Raw genomic sequence first — 17,871 nt, forward strand, 5'->3', positions numbered from 1 at the left:
TTGGCGGGGGATGCTGGTGGTGGGCTGTGTGACCGCTCTGTGTGCGCCACAGCTTCTGCAAGAGTGGAGGGGGGGGGTGCGACCAGCCCTAGACTTTGAAAGCGGGACACCCTGTTCTGCCTATTCTGCCTCAGAAGCCCATCACTGTCACAGGCATCAAAAGATGACATCAGAAAGCACATAGCGCCGCGCCTTGCCTTCCCCTTCTTCACATCTCATATGTCATTTAATCCCCCAAACCCTTGGGAAGGCAAAGCCGGGATTATTAACAAGGGACTTGTCCAAGGCCACTCTGAATTCAGCAAAAGCTGGACTGGGACCTGTTCCCTCTGTGCTGACCGTTCTTGTCAAGCTCTGGTTTGCACAGGCGGGCTGCCTGTTTGCGTGGCCACCTCACTTCCCTCGGAGAATTACCTCTGACAGGACAGGCTGATTAGACTGAGACACACGCACATACACACACTGCTTTACAGCTACAAGGAAACCTCAGCAAGACGCCCCATAGCACGACTCAGGATCCATAAAAAGGGCCTTAGAGATAATTAACTCACAGCAAGTGGGGAAACAGGTTCAGAAAGGGATACAGACTTGTCTAAGGTCACAGACCTAAATGGAAGCTTCAGGACTCCTGGTCCTGTGCTCCTTCCACTGTGTCTGCACATTTAACAAACATGGCAAGGCAGTTAGCAGAAAGAACCCAGAAGGCCTGGGCGGGCAAGGAAGGACAACCTCCATCTCAGTCTGGAAGTTTTGTCCAAAGGGTGCATGTTCCAGAATTCCTCGGGAGGTCGGGTGGGAGCAGGCAGGAAATAGCAGCAACCTGCTCCTTCAGCACCTGGGAGCAGCCTCACAGGCTGGAGGGCTGTTTCTTCATTGTCCCCTGTGTCCCTTCAACTCTTGTCGCTGTGTCCACTAAGTGGCAGGCGTCCAGGCCCAGCACCTTCCAGATCAGGGAAATGGAGTCCTGAGGAAAGGCAGAGGGTGGCAAAGCTCCCCCGGGGCAAGGGCATTCCGGAGAGAGCCAGTGGAGCTGACGCCAAGGCCAAGAACAGCCCGGGTTGGGGAAAGGACGTGGTGGGGTGGGGCTGCGGGTACCCAGTTGTTTTTTTTTCCTTTCCCGTGCTCCACCCGGTGCATTCTTCTGAAGGGCAGGCTCCCAGACCTTGGCCCCCAGGAGTAGGGGTGGACGTGAAGCACGTGAAAGGGTCCAAGGGGTGGGGGGGCCTATGCGCCCCTCGCGACTCCACCAGGCACAGCGCTTGGGTGGCATCTCCGGCAGGCGAATGGTGGGCGCCGCCCTGGAGGTCACCGAGTCAGGCGTCGGGGGCACGCGGTTGGGTGCTGGCAGGCGCCGGGAGGGGGTGCCCCCTGCCCTCGGCTCCTCCCCCGGGGCCGACGCGCCCCGCCCCGCCCTGCGCGGGAGGGCACCGGGGGCGGGACCCGCGGGGAGGCGCGCCGACCGGCCGGGCCAGGTGCAGCGCCCGCATGTCTGAGGGCCGCCGCGACCCCGGAGGAGTGTCCCGGTGTCCGGCCGGCCCGTGCCGCGCCCCTGCGCCCCTCGCCGGCCGCCGGCGACCCTCGTAAGCCAGGTAACCGAGGGCGGGACTCCTGGCCGGCTCCGCGCGCGTCCTCCGCGGCTGGGGGTCCACGCGCACCCCGCCGTCCCCACGCTGCCCGCCGCCCGAGGGCCGCCCCGAGGGCCGCTCTCGGGAAGTTGGCGCCGGAATGGCCGCGCATCGGGCGGAGCGACCGGCACCCGTGGCCCCGCACGCCCCGGCCCGGGGTCCTGTCCCGCGGGGGGCCGGTGCGGAGCCTGGGCGGGCGCGCGGGGTCTTCGCCGACACGGGGGATGCCGGTCTTCTCGGTAGTTCCATTTCTCACTCCCCTGAGCGTTTGCGTCCCTCCTCGTCCCCGCAGCCCCTTCACAGAGTCCTGCGCTGGGGACTGCGGAGTTGGCGATTTTTGGAGGGATGTTTACATTCGCGTCTCCCGCCGCCTCTGGCCAGATGCATGAGGGAGAGCCGGCCTCGGCAGGAGGGGTGCGGGTGAGGGGGCGGCCTCTGTCGGGGCGGCTGTCTGGGCCCTGCTGCAGTGGGAAATCCCGGCTTCTGCCCTGCCTTGGCATCCTTGGGCGCCCCCAAACCCCAGCCCTGCGCAGGAGAGAGCATGGCTCTCCTGCAGCCCGTCAGGGGCCTGGACGGATCTGCTGGGTTGGAGTTAGACGGTGCCCCTGCCCGCGCAGGACGGGAGAGAACAGACGAGGGAGGTTTGCAAATCAGAGAACTAACATGGACACATCTCTGATTTCACTCCTTCTCTCCCCCATAAGCCAGTGAGGCAGTGGGTCTTATTCCATTGACAAATGAACAAAAAAGGGACTCAAAGAAGTTCAATAATTTGCTGGGAGAAAATGATGTATCTGAACTTCAAGCCAGTCTCCTAGAACCAGATGGTTGGTTCTCCAGTTTTGCTGGGCCTCTGACTCAGCAGGGGTTCATTTCTTCTCCCCTCGTCCCTTGAGGTTCTTCCCCTGGAAGGGGGAGGTCAGGAGAGGGTCCCACCAAGAAGAAAGAAAATCGGGTCCGGTAGCTCCTGGGGGAGAGAGCCAGCTCCTTGCCCGCCACAGGACCACAGGAGAGCAGGCACCTGTTGGGCTCACTGCTCTGGAGGTAGTGCCTGGCTCGCAGGAGGTACTCAGCAGACCAGAAGAAATGAACCTGAAATGACAGAGCTCCATTTGCAGCTGATGGACCTCTGCCCTTGGTGGAGAAAGAGGGTCCTCTGAAAGGTAGGACCCAAAAGGTGCCTACTACCTCAGAGGGTCCTTGACCTCCTTACCCACTTGGGGCAGTCGGCAAGCACATCCATAATGCTAGTGTGCCTTTCCAGACAGCAAGGGTTTCCCCAGGTCTACTTCTTTTTTTTTTTTTTTTTTTTTTTTTTTTAAGATTATATTTATTTGGTAGAGAGAGACAAAGTGAGGAAGGGAACACAAGCATCGGGAATGGGAGAGGGAGAAGCCAGCTTCTGGCTGAGCAGGGAGCCCAATGCAGGGCTTGATCCGAGGACTCTGGGATCAGGACCTGAGCCAAAAGCAGGCGCTAATGACTGAGCCACCCAGGTGCCCCACCTCGGATCCACTTCTTGTGGATCTCCACTTTCAGACCAGGGAGAAGCAGAGGGAGATGGGTTACATGCCCAGCTTTGCCCTGTCCTGGGAGGCAGGGGACCCTGTCCCATCTGCACCGGGGTCCTACCCAGCCCTCCAGAAAATCTTATTGGGAGCTTGACTCTTCTCTGCCTCCTCTCCCTCCTTACCCTTTCATGGGGGGCAGCCACGGATTGAGGGCAGATAACTTGCTTTTCTGGGCCATGGTTTCCTCATCTGTCACATGGGGACAAAAGAGTGTGCATGACTTTATGAGTGAGTGGTCCAAAGGGCTCTGTGAGCTTCTGTGTATGAGCTCCCCATGTGGGCTGTCCATTCTGTCTGGGAAGTGACCACACACCCATCTTGGCCTCCCTCAGAGAGCTGGCCTTATCCTGAATATACAGAAGGTTCACAGGAAGGGGTCACTGATCAAAAACAAGTCTCCACAGGAAGAGAAATTGCTAAATTTGGTGGAAAATGGGAGTTTTTCATCCTTCTCCCTAACCCCATGTAAGAAGAAAATACCTGGAGGCTCCAGGAGGAGGGACCAGAAGGGTATGAGAGCCCCTTGAGGTGCAGGTGGTCAGTGTCTGACTCATTCAAGGCCATGGTCAAGTGCGGAAAGCCCAGCAAGGGGTATTGGACTTTCCATGGCAGCACCCTGAAGACCTCTGAGGCCTTGCCAGGCAGTCCGTACCCCTGAACTCCTCTGGAGACCCAGCTGTCTGCTTTGGCCTCAGGACAGACCAGGGTGCTCAGAGTTGGTCAGTTTTGTTCCCTGGCGGAGGCCAGTGAGAGCGTAGCTGGGGTACAAGCTTTTGCAGCCCCCGTCACCACACCCACCAGCTGTCCCTGCACACACGCAGTGCCCTGACCAGCTTCCTACTGCCAGTGCCTGAGGCTTAACACGAACCCAGCAGAGGGAGAGCTTTAGACCCAGAATTTCTCAGCGGAAACAGTGTTTGAGGTTTTATCCCTGCTACCTCTACCCGGCTCGATTTTCTATAGTGTTTATCACCATCTAAAATCCTATTTTAGGGGCGCCTGGGTGGCTCAGTGGGTTGGGCCGCTGCCTTCGGCTCAGGTCATGATCTCAGGGTCCTGGGATCGAGTCCCGCATCGGGCTCTCTGCTTGGCAGGGAGCCTGCTTCCTCCTCTCTCTCTCTGCCTGCCTCTGTGCCTCTATGCCTACTTGTGATCTCTGTCAAATAAATAAATAAAATCTTTAAAAAAAAAAAAAATCCTATTTTAGCCAGGTTTTGTCCCCTACCCCGGGCTGTTAGGGGTGATCAAGAACTGCTGTGGGAAGAATGTTCAGGTTACCTAGAGGGACAGCTCCTCAGCTGAGCAGATGGCCACCCACATAGGGTGATTTGAGAGAGCCAAGGAGAATTGCTTCCCTTAAATAAAGCCCCCCTCCCCAAAAGAAGACTCACAAGGCTGCTTTCCAAAGGTAGTTGGTTCCTTTGGTACTGCTGAAAATAGTGCCTCTTCCAGGCAGCCTTTAAAAAATTCCCTGGGACACTGGAAAACCAAGGGGGACCAAAGCTGTGCCCTTGGCAGCCCTGGGAGAAAGGAAGGAGCTCCAGACCACTGGGCCAGGGATGACAAACCAGGCTGAGAAGGTGTGACCAGATGTGTGCACCAGGAAGAGTGAGGACACTGTCCTACCCAAGGTCCTGGGGAAAGCTTGGGGCTCTGAGGCCTCTCTTAGGAATCTGGTAAGAGTGGTTTCCTTGGAGCACTCAAGAACTACATAGGTGTAGGGACAAGCAGGATGGAGAAACTCGAGTTTGGAGGTGGAGAGGAGGGCCAAGAATGGTCTACAGTAGAAGCTAAAACTTTATGTGGTTAAAAAAAAAAAAAAAAAGCCTAGGTGCACTAAGTAGCTTCAGCTCCCAACCCCTGCCCCCAGTCATTCATCCAGCTGTCATTTTTAAGGAATTTTATCTGTGTTTTAAGGAAAACTCTGGGGCCCTGTGGAGTCATGTGAAGGATAGATGGAAGAAGATTTTCCAAGGAAGCTGGCAGGGGCATAGGTGGGGGGGGGGGGTCCCTGGAGGCATTTCCTCCTCACACTCACGGGAAATGCAGTCCCTGCCTTCTTTCCTGATTGCTTGGAGGGGGCGATGGCCGCATTTTTAATACTGGGAATAAGCATTCAATAATTGTCAGCTGGTTGCCGGGCACTACAACCCAGCGGGCCACACAGACGGGATGGAGAGCCTGGGGGCCAGGGTGGTCGGCGCCCCCACACAGAGGAAGCTGTTCTCGTATGGGCCCACTCAGTAGACAAGTGGGGACTTCGGCTGTTTCCCTGAGCCCTGCTCCTGACCCCCAAATCCTTTTCCATTGCCACTGTGGTTTGCCATATTAAGATTGGGAATGTCCCTGTGCCTTGGTGTTGGGGGAGACGCTGGAAATTGTGCCTCTAAGGATGTATAGGAGTTTACCAGCTGCTTTGAAAAATTGTGGAGGAAGAGGACAGGGAGATGGAGGAAACAAAGGTAACACTTGCCTGAAGCAGTGATTCTGTCCTGGTGCCTCCTGGGTCCCAAGCCACCGTTGCTTCCCCCATTCTTGCTCCCCAGCTGCTCCCTGTGTCGTCCCTTCCGCTGGAGTGAGTGAGGCCCCAGCCCGAGACATAGCTCATGCATTTTTGACCCCTGGCCTCCTCTTTATCACCACCATCACGATGAGGCTGGTGGCTTCCAGCGACAGGGGATGGAAAAGTACCCCTGTTGTGACATGAGGTGAGTCAGTCCTCCAGTGATGGGGTGCTCTGTCAGCTCTGACGCCTGGACCTGCGCCCTGGTGCTTGGCTTGCAGTTGGGAACACAGTGCTCATTCCCTGGGGGCAAGGACAAGGGTGACTCGATATAATATTTTGAAATTATGTAGATGGTAGTGAGAAGCCAGTAGGTGCGAGAGAGACAATCAATTTTAGTGTCTAGGAGAAGAAGCGGGGCCCCCCTAGCCGTGATCCAAGGTGTAATTCCTGCCCACGCTGTGCCCTCGAAAGTGAGGTTTGCTTTAGAGAGCTGTCCTGGCTCCTGGCCTTGAACCAGGCCAGGGCCACCCCCAGCGTGCTCCGTGGTGATTTGAGTTGTGAACTCTGCCTAGGCATCTAAAAGGTGTTTTGCCTGGATGCACCACGGTCCTTGAGACGTTCTTCCCCTTTGATTATTCGGGGACCCCTGGCCAGGCTGACCTGAGCAGGATGATTGGGGCCTGTCCAAGGAGTAGAGCCGTCTTGGGCTTCTCAATCCTGTGGTCCCGCATTCGGCCACCCTGCCAGCTTGCTACCAGTCTCTGAGCTGGTCACTGCATGCCTGGTAGCTGGAGGAGGCTGGTGGCCGGCGGGAACTGGATTCTAATCCTGGTACTAGTTTGTCACAGTGCAACTTCGGCCAGGTCGCTTCCTGGGCCTCAGTTTCCTCACCTGTAAAAGACAGCTTGGCTTAGATCAGGGTTTCTCACTTCAGCACTGCCCATGTCTGGGATGGTTCTTCTGGATAGTTCTTTGCTGTGGGGGCTGTCCCGTGCATTGTGGAGTGCTCAGCAGCATCCTCGGCTTCTAACCACCGCCCCCCCCCCCGGGGGGGATGCCAGGAGCACCACCTCTCACTCCTTCTTGACAACCAAAGATGTCTTGAGAGGATGCTAAATGTCCCCGAAGGCAGGATCATCCCTGGTTGAGAACCTCTGGATTGGATGCTCCTTGATGACCCCCCTCGGATTACCCTCAGGATGGGGGACGCATTTGCCTTTTCTAGTCCCTGTTTTATAAACATGGCCTGTGTGTCAACAAGGAGCCCAGGGAGAGGGGTCCAGGGGCTCTTAGGGTGGGACATGCGCTGGGAAGAAAAGGGAGGTTCTGGGCCTTTGCCTCTTGCTGAGCACCAAGGCCAAGTCCGCTTTGCCTTCCAGACCTTGGGTTACATAAGAAGATGGGGGGCGGGCATGCCTGTGGCCGGCACATGCACTAGGGTCAGCAGCCTTCCACCAGTGACTAATCATCCCCCTGAGCCCTAAGGACTCAGCTTCTCCTCCTACATGGGCCTTTCTCCCCTCTCTCTCTGCCTGCCCCTGGGGAGGATACAGGAAGTGAATCAGCCCACCCACCAAGCAGAGGGGGAGGGGCAGAGCCCACTGGTGTTGGACACAAGGGCCATGCAGCCTCCACGGACTGGACCCAGCCCTGGTTTGGTCTTGTTTATTCCTCCCAAGTGAGCTGTTTATTAACTCTGTCCGCAGAAGTCCCTTCTGACCTCACTGCTTGACAGAAGGATGAAGGTCTCTTCTCCAGAGAGGGGAGGGGTTTTTCCACGGGTGCTGGAAGTAAATCGCTGTTCTAGGGATGACAGGCTGTGAGATTCAGGATAATGTTAACCAAAATGATTGGTTTGGGTTGTTCTTTCTGTTTCTTTTAAAACTTTTTTACTGGGTTTACTTGCTACAGAACATTGATTTCTGGTGTACACCATGATGATTTGACGTCCATATACCCTGCGAGGGGTTCGCCACGGTAAATCTGGTTACTGCCTGTCCCCATCCCAAGCTGACTTTTAGGCTCTACTCTTGACCACTTCCAAGTCTGCACAACATATCACTGACTCTAGTCACCATGCTGCACATCACATCCCCATGACCTCTTCATTTTGTGATTAGAAGTGCACCCCTCCTGACCCCCTTTTTTTTTTAACCATCTGCCTTGAAGGCCTATAGATGGCTGTCAGCGGCAGGGCTAGGAGCAGTCAGTTAATTAGACACAGTCCCTGCCTGCCGAGGCCTTCAGTCCTTCAGTCTGTGCGGACGAAGATTCAGTCTGTAACTGTCTTTACCAATCTGCCCTGTAGACTCAGTGTAGACACAAACAGAACTCTGTACTCGTTAAACACGAACTCCCCATCTCCTCCAACTGCCAGCCGCTGGTGATTACCATTCTTCATTGGGTCTCCACGAATCTGATCATCTTGGGTACCCCGTAGGAGCGGGATCAGGGGACACGCAGACTCCTGCATCTGGCTTGTTTCACTGAGCACCCTGTGGTAAGGCTCATTTGTGTTAAGGGGCATCTGGTTTTCTTTCCCTTTTAAACAATTTTTGAAGACTTACTTATTTTAGAGAGAGAGAATGAGAGAGCAAGAGGGAGGGGAGGAGGGAGAGAGAGAATCTCAAGCAGTCTCCCTGCTGGGCACCCAGCCCAGCCCCGGGACCCAATCTCACAACCCTGGGAGCAGGGCTTGAGCCCAAAGGGGAGTCAGAAGCTGAACCGACTGTGCCCCCCAGGAGCCCCAGATTTTCTCTCCTTTCAAGGACTGACTAGTGTCCACTGTATGGAAGCACTGCGTGTTCTCTACCCATTCATCTGTGGACAGCCCTCTGGCTTGCTTCGACCTTTTGGCTGTCTTCAGTCATGCTGCTGTGAACACGGGCGTGCAGGTATCTGTGTGAGTCCCTGCTTTCAGTTCTTTGTTGAGTATATCCCCAGAAGCAGAACTGCTGGATGGTATGGAAATTATGTTTAAGTTTTTGAGGGATCACTGTGCTGTTGAGGAAGAAGTATTAGAATTAGGCTTTGAGGATGAACACGAGCTAAACTAACCTAGCTAACCAAGCATCTTGGTAAGGGGAAGGCAGGGGAGGGGAAAGCCTAAACTGCACCATGAAACCCAGTGGTGTGTGTGCTCTGGGTTGAAGCAGGGTGTGGCAGGCAAGGAGGCCAAGGAGAGGGTAGAGGAGGAAGGGTCTGGGACCAGGCTGGGGAGCCTGGGCTCTGAGAAGCATGGAAGGGTTGTTTGGTTTTAAAGATTTGATTTGTTTATTTGAGAGAGCATGCGAGTGAGAGGCGGGGGTGGGGAAAAAGGGGGAAATCTGAAGCAGGCTCTGTGCTGAGCACATAGCCCATGGCGGGGCTCGATACCACAACCGGGAGATCATGACCTAAGCCAAAACCCAGAGCTGGGCGCTTTACCAACTGAGCCCCCCAGGTGCCCCTTTGGACAGGGTTTGTAATCGGGAAGTGACACAGACCGCTGGTGTCTTAGAAAGATGTCACAGGGGTGGTGTCACAGGTGGACTGGGAGGGAAAGAGGCTTAAGGCAAACAAAACTGGGTAACACATGAAGCCACACAGTTGGGGCGCGTGGAGGGTTCAGGCGTGAGGGTGGGCACGCTGCCCAGAGGCGACTGGGTTTGTGCCTTGGCGGCGGGATGACTGGTGGTGCCCCTGCTGGGTTGGCTTACAGGGGAAGTGGCTGGTCTGACAAGATGATGGAGGAGGAAGCCCAGGCTGGATGGCTTGAAGGGTGTCTTGGAACCACTCGGGTGGAGATGAGGGTTTGTGGGGTGGGCAGAGCTGTGGTACCAGGAGAGGAGTGAGCTGGTCAAGGGGCCAGGGGAAGGACTGCCATGGGATGGCACAGAGGACTCATCAGAGTTGGAAGCCAGGAAACGAAGCGGCCTCTTCCTGGGACAGGTCCAATCCTGTCCACTTTTATCAGTCCAGACAATCAATCTCTGTACTTAAGGCTGGGCACTGGGGGTGGGAGATACAGAGATAAACATGAGCCAGTGACTTCAATTCATTTATTCATCCTATAAAGCTTAGATAATGGAATGTGGCTGATACCTTTGCTCAGTTAAATATTTAATCACAGTGGGGTTAGGTGATAATGGAGCATGTTTTAAAAGTGTGTCATTTAGTCTACAGCTGGGTTTCTCACCTCAGCACCACTGACATTTTGGACCAGAGAATTCTTGGTCATGGGAGCTGCTGTGTGCCTTTGGCCGCGCCCCTGGCCTCTATACGCCTTAGATGCCAGGAGCTCTACACACACCCCAATCCATTCGTAGCAACCAAAAATGTCTTCAAAACATTGCCAAATGTCCCCTGGGGGGACAAAAATCACCTTTAGTTGACATCCTTTGGTCTGGAGGCCAGGAAAGCCTTCTTGAAGGAATGTTAATCTGAGTTCTAGAAGATATATAAGAATCAAGATAAAGCAGGAACAGGTGTGGGAGCAGAGGGGAGAGTATTCAAGGCACAGGTGACAGTGTGTGCAAAGGCCCTGAGGTGGGAGAGAGCATGAAGGGAAACCGGTGAAGGGAGCCTTGGTGGAGGTGGGGAGAGTGGCTGGTTTCTAGGAATACTTGGGAGGGAGCACAGGCAAGGAAGCCTCTCTGAAGTGGAGGACAGAACTGGCTGGAAGCTGGTGAGTGACACTTGGGCATGTTGGGTTTGAGACCCCTGGAGACTTACTTCCACGTGGAGCCCTGAGGTCAGACAAGAGGTCTGGCGGGAACTAACACATTTGGGAGTTACCTGCAAACCCATGACGAGTGAAGCCTCGGGGTGGCGTGTGGACCAAGAAGAGAAGAGCAAAGAGGAGGACCTGGAGGGGAGTTTCACCATTTAGAGACTGGGGAAGACTGCCCAGAGAGGGAGCACAGAAACCGGTAAGGCTTGGTGCTCCGGAAACTAGGGGAGGCGTGTTCAAGGAGGAGGGTGTGGCCGCCGTGAAGGGTGGAGCCAGAGCGAGGACTGGCAAGCAGCCGCTGGAGGCCGGAGACCTGAAATCAGGGAGGCCAGTTCCCCTGGGGCAGCTCAGGCAGGTCTGGCAGAGGAGGGAAGGGAGACAGCAGGCTGAGGGTTTCGCCAAAAGCCTGTCTGCTGTAGAGGTGAGAAGAGACTGTGGAAGCCCGAACCCTTTGCTCATCTAATCTGCTTGTTGCCCCTGTCTTTTTTCTTAGAAAATAAATGTGCATGGATCATAATTTTTAAAATTGCAAAGATTTAACTGTGAAAAGTCTCCATCTACCGTCTTCCTTAGCCTCCTAGTGTTCTCCCTTCTTGCAAGCAACTTTCCCAGTTTCGCACGCACTTTATTTCTTGCGTGAATTAAAACATACATGGAGAGTAGTTCTCCCCAAGCGTTAGTACACTGTGTGTTCCTTTCTGCCCCTCATTTGTTCTTTTCCCACTTAGCTGTCTTGGAATGCTTCCAGATCAGTACGTAAAGTACTTTTTCATTCTTATTTCCGGCTATAGAATGTTCTACGGTATGGATGTCACACCATTTATTTGAGGAATCTCCTGGGTTTTGGACATCACAAACAATGTCCCACTGAATCACCTTGTGCTTTAGTCAGTGGGCAGTGCTGGTGGTTACCCGTGGGATAAAATCTCAGAAGTGGAATTGAAGGGCCAGAAAGTGTGTGCCTTTGTATTTTGAAAGACATTAGTAAATTGCTCTCCATAGAATTTTTAGGAATGTATACTGCCAGCAGCAATGTACAAGCATGCTGGTTTCCCACGCCCTCTGACATGAAATGTTACCAAACTTGCTGATATTTGCCAATCTGGAAGACAGAAATAGTTTCTCAATAGAGTTTTAATTTGCATTTCTTGGGCTACCAATAAGGGTGAACATGTTTTCACACACATGAGAGCCACTTGTGTTTTCTTTTCTGTGAACGGTCTCTTCATATGTTCTGCCTACTTAAAAAAAAAAAAAAGATTTATTTATTAATTTTGAGGCGGGGTGGGGAGCAAAGCAGAGGGGGAAGGAGAGAGAATATGAAGCAGACTCTATGCTGAGCGTGGAGCCCAACATGGGGCTCAGTCCCATGACCCCAAGATCATGACCTGAGCCAAAACTAAGAGTCAGACACCCGACCGAGTGCACCACCCAGGTGCCCCTGTTTTGCTTACTTTCTATCAGGTCTTTGGTCTTAGACTTACGGAATTGGAGACTATCTCTATATATTAAGGAAACTATTCTTTGGTCTAGAATATCACTTACAAGTGTTTCCCCCAGAGTTGATCAAGCTTTTGTTGCCTTTTTTTTTTTTTTTTTTTTTTTTTTTAAAGAATTATGGATGCCGACAGAGAGAGTCACCCGAGTGGCAGGTCCCTGGCGTGGTGGTCCCTGAGGAAGCACTGGGGTGGGTTCCAGATTGGGAACCTCCTCTCTGCTGTGTAACAGGCAGAGGAAGGGAGAAGGCTGCCGGGCAGATGGTTGAATTAGTCCAGGGATGGGGCTGTGTTGATGAGGCATCAGAAGATTAGACAGGAGAATGATGGCATTAGCAAGAAAGTGATTGGATTAGCAAGTTCTAGAAACTGAGCCCCATAAGGGGAAGCAAGTGGATGGTGTGTGCTTTCTTAGGCTCTGTGTTTGTCTCTTGGGCACCGTTGAATCGTGGGGACAGACTAAAGGCTGCCGTTGCTTAGATCTTGCTTGTGATCTGGAGTCTTCCTTATCTCCCTCTGACATGCCACGCTAACGTCTCCCGCCCTGAACCACCCAGCCCCAACGACCAGCACACTATGGATGGCCCTGTACCCTGAAGCCCACCTGAACTGTTCAGACTAGACAACCCGAAGCCAGTTGCCCTGCCCGGCTTTGCCTTCCCTTCCTTCCTCTGCCTCCTGACCAGCATTTGTGCTTCTCCACCTGGCCACGTGTGGCTTCTCTACGTGTGGAATAGCTTGCCCCCCCTCAGGAAATGAAAGTAAGGAAAATCTTCTTTCAGTCTCAGGGAGGCTCTAGGATGCCACTGTGGGTGGTTAAATAAGTAGGCTCTCAGGGCGGGCTTCCTGGAGGAGGTTGCCTGGAGATGAGGCAAGGCCTTGCAGTGGGATGGCAGAAGCACTGGTTGGGAGGCACAAGGGGGTGTCTGTGGAGAAGGGTGGGCAGCTCAGAACCCTCAGAACCAAGGCTGCAGAGAAAGATAGGAGAGGAGGCAGATCTGACCACGTAGAAGATCTGACCACAGAGAAGAAGCAGAAGCGATAGGGTCCACAATGCAGGGCAGGGCCTGTGGGTACAATTTAAAAATTCCGTTTTTTAATTCCTAGGAATAATTTGATTTTGTGTTAACGCCCTACGGGGGTTCAGGGTGGGGCTGCTTACGATAAAAGGTCTAAACAGGGCCTGGTGGTCCACCCCAACTCTTGACAAGATAGCAGACTCCCCTGCCCCCTTCCCTTTTTGATGCCACATTAACAGCACCCATCCCTGAATGACCTCAGCTCTCCGCCTTCCCTTCCTCAACGTGCTACCATCAGCACCTCCGCATGGCACCCCACACCCACCTTTCTGCTGCTACACGGGGCCATGCTTCCCCTCCAGTCTCAGGGGAACTTCCACCATCCTGGTGGTTTCTGCCTCCTCCATGAACGCTTGGCTCCCAGAGCCTCTCTTCCTCAGGATCAGCTGCCACACTGGCCAACTGGTTCTCAGCTTCATGGCATTTGAATGGAGAAGAGACTTCTTGCAGAACAAACAGCTTCGGAAACATGGCGGACAGAGTAATAGCTGTGGAGTGGCGGGCTGCGGTCTTGTTCGTTGGGGGCCCTGACCCACACTGCCGCAAGTCACACAGAGTCTTTTGGGGGGGCTGAGGGGTGGGGGGGGTGAGGTTGCCCCTTGTAATAATGTGGGTCCAGATCCCTGTCCTGTGTGCCGTACGTCAGTGAGTCCAAAGGAAGTTCGTGAACGCGTGCACATGGTTGGTGATTACTCATGCTACCTCTCGATTTCTTTCTTGTTGCCTAGAACGTTATTTACCTTCTGGAGGGTGGAATTTGTGGGGAAAGAATCTCACATTCAGCAGGCACCCATCTAGTTCTGATGAACTCTGAACTGGGCCATGGGCTGTGGGGCTTAGAATCATGTCATATTTGCTTGCTCCCCGCTCCGCCACAGAAAGGTACCAACACGCTCTGTGGGCTCACCCGCCAGTGCAGAGAATAAAGGGAAGCCATGCTGTGCTTGGCCAATCCGACTTCTAGAAAGAGGAAGAGCTTGAGCAGGCAGCTGGTGTGGAAGAGGTGGCAGAGGGGAAGGGTGCGGGCAAGAGGTCTGGCAAGGAGGCCCCCACATTTCAGGCCAGCCGTCCATGAGGGGAGGTTGAGGGTTAGGATTCCGGGGTAACAGGAGGATGGTGATGGGTACCCTGGGGGCAGCGGAGTCCCCACAGGATCTGTCAGTGTTGGGAGGGGTCGGGTTGTGCATGTTGAACCCTCTCTGCTTTCAGGGGAGCCCTCGGGACCCTGCAGCTAGATGGGATGGGGATGAGACTCAGTGACCTTGCACTTCTGTGAATCCGGTGAGGGTTTTTGCCTCCTGAAGGATTCTTTGGTTGCCCCCGGGGCAGGAAACAAGTGTTTCCCCAGATCCCGCTTGGGCTTGGGCTAAGACTTGCAGGAGATCTTTTGGAAAGCGGAGGAGGGAGCCACCAAGGTGGGCAGAGTGTCGGTTTCTGATACGTGGGATGCCGGTAGTTTATATCTTGGATGTTTTTGGTGCATATCCTCTCTAGAACCTGACTGATGGTTTAAAAAAAAATGTAAGTGATAAAAAAAGGAAATTGTGTGAAGGAGGATGAAACACTTGGCTTAACCACGAGGCTGGAAGAGAGGATGTGGGTGGGAGAAAGTGACAGCCCTGCTGCTCTCCTCCTCCCTTTGCCGTCTTCCCTCCTCCCCCCCTCCCCCAGCCCGGGTCTGTCTTAATCTTCACTGCCCTCCAGGGACAGTTCCTCTGACAACAGATGCTTGAATGCTGGAATGGTTCTTAACAAGGCTGGGGCTTCTGGACTTTCCGCAGGCCCAGCTTGCTGTGTGATCCTAAGTAAGTGGCCCAGCATCTCTGGGTCCAGTTTTCATGCCCAGTGTCTCATCTGGAGTCCTGGAGCAGAGGAATTTTGCCTTTTAGGTGTCTTGGCTTGCCACCCTCGAGATTTCCTTAAAAGTCTGAAGAGATGGACCGGGGTCTGAGGAAGTGAACTCTCCAGAGTTTGGTTGGGGAAGCTGTTTGGGCTGGGCTTGGGGCCAGCGGGCCTCCACCAGGCCCACCTGGATATGCCAAGCGGAAGCACCCACCCTTCTTTGTCCCAAGGCCTTGGATTTGACTTTCAAGGGGAAAGCACATCCCCAGTTAAGGTGGGCTTTGTTCCATTAAAGCCTGCTTTGCTCAGGCTCCTGTGCTGGTGTGAGGAGGAGGCTGAGGGCTCTGTGGGTGTCATGGCTCCTGGAGCTGGGGGGTGGGGGGGTGGGGGAACAGGGGGTTGGTGGGGAGGCAAATTGCTTCATGCACCTGGTCGCGCCTGGCCAGTCCTGCCTCCAGCTCCCCTCCCTGAGCGCCTGCTGCTGCGGGCGGGTGCACCCTGTCCCCTGTCCTCATGCTGGGGTGAGAAACGAGGCACAGACAGGTCACGCAGCTCAGTTAGAGTCCCTTGGGCCTCCCAGGGACGGCTCAGTCACGCGTGAGCTCCCTGCCCATGTTGTCTTCCCACCTGTTGATTCTCTGCTCCAATTTATCCCCCTGGAACGCCAGCCGTGGCCAGTGATTGTGGAGGTGAATTCACTCCCACTCAGGGAAGAAGAGTGGGGCCTCTGTGGGGAAAGTGAGAGGAAAAAGATTTCCTTTAATAATGTCAGCTCAGCCCTGTGACCCCTCCCCTGTCCTCAGGGTTCCAGAATGCACCTGAGGCCCTTCCTTCAAGACCCAAACAAATGAATCCGTAATGGTGAAAGTCACACGGTTGAGGTGGCCCCACTTTACTCCTTCCTCACACAGATGCAAACTGGCATGGCATCCCGGGGCCTAGAGATGAGAGACCCTTTTACAGGTGTGTGTCCACCTTGACGGTGCTTCCGGCTTCCCTGTGCTCTGGGGGACACGTGCTTGGGAGAGGTGTTCTCAGCATGAAAGTGATGATTTTTTTCTCACTTTTCACCTGGAGTCTTGGTGTTCCTCCCTGGACAAAGTGAGACGGTTTCCACACTAACCAGCTGCTGTAGGGGCTTTCAGGGGCAGGAAGGGAGGACCAGAGCTCAGGGACAGGTGCAGCCAGGATTCCCCCTTCCCACCGTCCCATGCTTGCCAGTTCCACGCTGTAGACTCTGGTGGGCCCTCTTGGGTTCCTTGCAGACCCCAGGGAAGGAGCTCAGGCCAGCTGGAGCCTCAGAGGTGGTCTGGCTGCCGAGGCTCAGGGTTCACTCTTGATGCCCTCCTGAGCTCTGACTACATGGTCTTGGGGGCTGATTTGGAAGGACCTTTTATTCCCATTTTTCAGAGGTTTTTAAATAATGCGTTTCGCTTCAGCCCTTGAAAAAAGCCTGTGCTTACTACTAATGCTAGAATAACGACCAGTGTCATATGTCAGCCAGTGGGGCTCTTAATCCATGGCTGCATTCAAATATTGTGAAATATATTGCTTATGACCTTGGGCTAGCAGGAAAAATACCACTCCAGTGAGGAGGAAGGAGGGTCAATTTTGCTATCTAGCTGGTGGTCTGCAGCCGGCCCGAGACATGAGCACATCCTATCAGCTCAGGCGCCACGGGACACCCACTGCGTACCCAGCGCTTACACACTGGTTCCTGTTCATGCCCGAAACAGACCAGACAGGTAGTCACTTGGGATTATAAAAGCCACCATGTGGGGCCATATTGGGAAAATTCAGTGGAGCGTAAAATGCCCATAAGGGGCTAGAATAGACCATGAGCTCAATAAATGGGACTTCAAATCAACGTCATCCCCATTTTACAGAGGAGGGAAGCAAGGCCGAAAAGGGACTCAAAACCAGGTTGACCAGACTCCAGAGCCCAGACTCCCCTGTGTCTGGTGGGAATGACTGTGTGTGTTGTGTACCCTTTCCTGTCTGGGCCCTCTGTCCTCCTTTGACCTTCAGCGGCCTCTTGTCAGCACATGCCCCCCTCCCCCTCCCATCCCAGTCCATGTGAACCTCTTTCTTCTGCCAGTTCACAGTTCCCCGGCTCCTTGCCACCCCTGACCATTTCCCTAGCTCCTGTGCACTATGTTCTTTAGGTAATAATTACATGGACTCGTTCACCCACCAGTTTGATCAGTTAATAATCCCCCCCAGGCCCGATGTGTGAAGCGCAGAGTTAATGATTGCTAAGAAAATCAGCTCATGAATTTGAATCATCTGAGGAGGAAGTCAGGGAGGGAGGTGGCTTTGACTTATTGGGCCTGGAGGGGGGCTGCACCCAGGGTCTGGGCCTGCTCCTCATGCCCCGCAGTGCTCTAGCACCTTCCTGTTCTCCAGCTCTTATCTCGCACCACCAGCATGCCGGCCCACTTTCCCATCCCCCTCCCTGGAGGCCCCCTTCTCTCCTCTGCCAAAGCCAGCCCTTCCCCTCTCAAGCTTTACTTCCTCTGGGAGCCTTCTCTGATGACCCAGCATCCTTGCTCTGGGCCCCTTCTCTGAACTCCCCTGCACAGCTGGGCAGATTTCCTTCTGAGTGCTCCCTAGCATGTCAGGCACTGTGCGTGGTTCCTGGGACTCAGCTGTGAGCATGGCAGGACCCTGCTGTCCAGGAGGGGGACAGACACGCTGCTCTGGAAACTCCCGTGCAGGCCGAGGTATGACAAGGGGCTCCAGAGGACGCCCAGAGCCAGATGGGAGGTGAGGGGCTCGGGTGGACTGAAGGGGGAGATAGAATTTTCCAGGCAGACAAAGTAGGGCGTCTGGAAGCAGAGAGAGCCATGTGTAGAGGCGTGGTTAGGAGGACAGGTGATGATTGCCGTGTGGCTATGTGGCCTTTGAGGCACCTGTTAAACACCAAGCCAGTGTGTCTGGGAGGCAGGGGGCCTCTCAGAGAAGTCTGTCTCCTTCGTTCCCAGCGATCCCTCCCAGTTGGTTATGGGGTCTGTCTCCTCAGAAAGAAGGGATCTCTTTGA

The 17,871-nt window shown here is 54.4% G+C and overlaps 1 protein-coding gene across 6 annotated transcripts in view; it reads left to right on the plus strand.

Moving 5' to 3' along the window:
- Positions 1–1,206: 1,206 nt before the first annotated feature.
- Positions 1,207–17,871, plus strand: part of LOC131835991 (membrane progestin receptor gamma) — a 94,266-nt gene continuing 77,601 nt past the window's right edge. For 2 of the 6 annotated variants that reach the window (XR_009355447.1, XR_009355448.1), the window contains exon 1: positions 17,174–17,553. Coding sequence is in view for 1 of the 6 variants with exons in the window: in XM_059180941.1 (XP_059036924.1) it covers positions 17,445–17,553 (109 nt within the window). In the remaining 5 variants the exon portion in view is untranslated. Of the gene's footprint in view, positions 1,590–10,590; positions 10,613–17,170; positions 17,554–17,871 lie in introns of those variants that run through there. The other 4 variants (XM_059180944.1, XM_059180942.1, XR_009355449.1 and 1 more) reach the window with 4 other exon arrangements.

This window comes from Mustela lutreola, chromosome 7 (assembly GCF_030435805.1).
Source record: "Mustela lutreola isolate mMusLut2 chromosome 7, mMusLut2.pri, whole genome shotgun sequence".
Classification (NCBI taxonomy): domain Eukaryota; kingdom Metazoa; phylum Chordata; class Mammalia; order Carnivora; family Mustelidae; genus Mustela; species Mustela lutreola.